Source organism: Carya illinoinensis, chromosome 11 (assembly GCF_018687715.1).
Source record: "Carya illinoinensis cultivar Pawnee chromosome 11, C.illinoinensisPawnee_v1, whole genome shotgun sequence".
Lineage (NCBI taxonomy): Eukaryota > Viridiplantae > Streptophyta > Magnoliopsida > Fagales > Juglandaceae > Carya > Carya illinoinensis.
In genome coordinates, this window is record NC_056762.1 from 5,840,632 (window position 1) to 5,843,441 (window position 2,810).

Below are 2,810 nucleotides of genomic sequence, written 5' to 3' on the forward strand. Positions count from 1 at the left end.
TGATCAATCTTACCCAATATGTTTTGTGTTTATGTTCTAATTTCAAGTACTTAAATATGCTTTCTTGAATCTGTTTTGGTTGATTATAAATGTTTATACATTGTTCTTACTTCAAGTATTTAATTATGCCATATATAACATATCTTGCTTGATTAATCTTACCAAATCTGTTTTGTGTTTATGTTCTAATTTCAAGTACTTAAATATGCTTTCTTGAATCTGTTTTGGTTGATTATAAATGTTTATACATTGTTCTTACTTCAAGTATTTAATTATGCCGTTTTTAACATGTCTTGCTTGATTAATTTGTTCCAATCTATTTTGTGTTTATGTTCTAATTACAAGTATGAAATGGTATTGTGTTTAATATGTTTATGTTGATAAGTTTTATCCAGCTTCTTCTATATTTATGTTGTTGAGGTGCCTTGCTTTTGAAGGCACATCAAGCCACTAAGCAAAATTGTATACAAAAACTGTTCAAGTCAAATTAGTTTGACTTTAACATCTGTTTTAGTTGAATTAAATCAACTATATCAGCCTTGCCTTTTGGAGGCACATTGAGCCATCAAGGCAAGGCTGTATAACAAAACTGTTATTGTGAAATTGTTTTGACTTTAACATCTTTTAGTATCCTTGCTTTCTAGAGGCACCTTGAGCCACCAAGACAAGGTTATTTTGATTTCTGGTCAGTGTTTATATGCTTATTGTATGTTTCTGGTTTTGTGTTAACAAAATATTAGATCCCACCAAATGGGTGATCTAGTGAATGAAGTTGATCTGGTAGAGGAATATGAAAATGAAAACTCTGTTGGGATTAGCTTAGTAGAGGCCATATCTGATAATGATAGAGACATTGCCCAAAATTCTCAGGCACTTAATACTGTGTCTACTGAGGGCCCTTTCACAGAAGTTCAAACAGTAGCCTATGAAAGAAAAAAAAAGAAAAAGGACTTCTGATATATAAAATGATTTTATCGAAATTGATAGAAATGGGGTTAAACAGCCTCAATGTAAGTGGTGTAAAACGTTATTTAAAGCTCCTCGCTCAAGTTCTACGACTACATTATGTAAGCACCTGCTGACCTATTTGCCATATATGGGGTCTAAGAAAAAACAAAAAGTCTTAACAGTTGAGTCTAAGGAGGCAGATTGTGGCTTCACTGTCTCAAACTTTACCTATAATCGTAATAGGGTTCGAAAGCTTGCATCTCATCTGATACTTTACCATGAATATCCATTCTCTTTAATGAAAATGTGGTATTTAATAGATTCATGAGTGCAAACACTCCATATTGGGAAAAAATGTGTCGGGTTGCTGCAAAGAAAAAATGCATGAGAACTTATGAGAATGAAAATACAAAATTAAGGGTTTTGTTTAAACATGTGAATAAAGTTCATATCACAACTGATATGTGGACTTCTTGTCAAAAACTTTTATATATGGTAGTAACATGTCATTTTATAGACTCTGATTGGCATCTTCAGAGGCGTGTCTTGAAGTTTTGTAATGTGTCACCTCCACATACTGGCCTTCTTATTGCTGATACTTTAGAAAAGTATTTCCAAAATTGGGGGATTGATAATAAAATTAGTTCAATTACTATTGACAATGCTAGTTCTAATGGTGTTGCCATTCGGATCTTGAAAGATGATTTTAGGTTGAAGAAAACACTGTCTGTAAATGGTCAACTGTTTCATGTACGTTGTTGTGCACATATAACAAATTTACTTGTACAGTATAGACTTGGGGTGATTAGGGATATTGTTGATTGTGTTAAAGATGGTATAAAATATCTGATAACATCAGATAGTAGGCTAAAACAGTTTAGTGAAATTGCAAAACAGTTACAATTGCCCTCAAAGAAACTAATTTTAGATGTGCCTACAAGATGGAGCAGCACTTATTTAATGTTGGATGCTGCAATTTAGTTCAAAGAAGTTTTTCCTAGATATGGTGATAGAGATAGATGTTTTGAATGGATTCCAACTGTTGAAAAGTGGGGACAAGTTGAAAATATTTGTCAACTATTAGCTATTTTCAATGAAGTCACCAATATTGTATCTGGAAGTGATTACCCAACAGCAAACTTATTTTTTTCTAAAGTTTGGAGAATGAATGACATCTTAGGTAAGAAGAATAGAGATGAGAATGAGTACATGAAATCAATAATAAAAGAAATGAGTGCTAAGTGTGACGCCCCCAAATTCCGTTTGGGATCGGACGGACATTTGAAGTGTCGAGACATGCAACACAAGGTTACCTGCCCCCGTTCATGACATATAAGATGCAATATTCCTAACATGCATCTAACAATATGCAATATTCGCAGCGGATAAATTTTTTCTTTAGCAATACTATGCACCAAATTGAAAATATCCCAAATGCTTAAAACATACTTCATACATAAAAAATCCATTGAACAACTAAGATCACAACACTAGTCCAAAATGGTTATGATCCAAAAAGTAGTAGAGATGCAACTCAATCGTACAAGTAGTAATTTACGTTAATTACTATATCAACATTTATGTCGCACCGTCACTTAGTCAACTGTGTCTAATTGATCAGCTCCTGATTCTCCTTCAGGTCCTGTAACAAGATCTACCATTCGGGGGAATGGTAGTTGGGACTACCAAAGTGAGATTTGATTACAAATCTCAGCAAGTTAACAAAAAACTTCCATACAGACTAATGATACATGTATGACAGTAAAAGCATAAATGCATAATCAAATTCATAAGTAATTAAAGCATAACTTAGCGTACAACATAACATAATTGACATAGCTTAAATTGAATCATGAACTGAA

At 33.0% G+C, this 2,810-nt stretch overlaps 1 protein-coding gene across 1 annotated transcript; it reads left to right on the forward strand.

Moving 5' to 3' along the window:
• The first annotated feature begins 750 nt into the window (after positions 1 to 750).
• Positions 751 to 1,929, forward strand: LOC122282146 (zinc finger BED domain-containing protein RICESLEEPER 2-like). The gene is made up of 2 exons (XM_043094102.1): positions 751 to 918; positions 1,486 to 1,929. Exons 1-2 carry the CDS (start codon positions 751 to 753, stop codon positions 1,927 to 1,929), a joined length of 612 nt encoding a protein of 203 aa, XP_042950036.1.
• Positions 1,930 to 2,810: the final 881 nt, after the last annotated feature.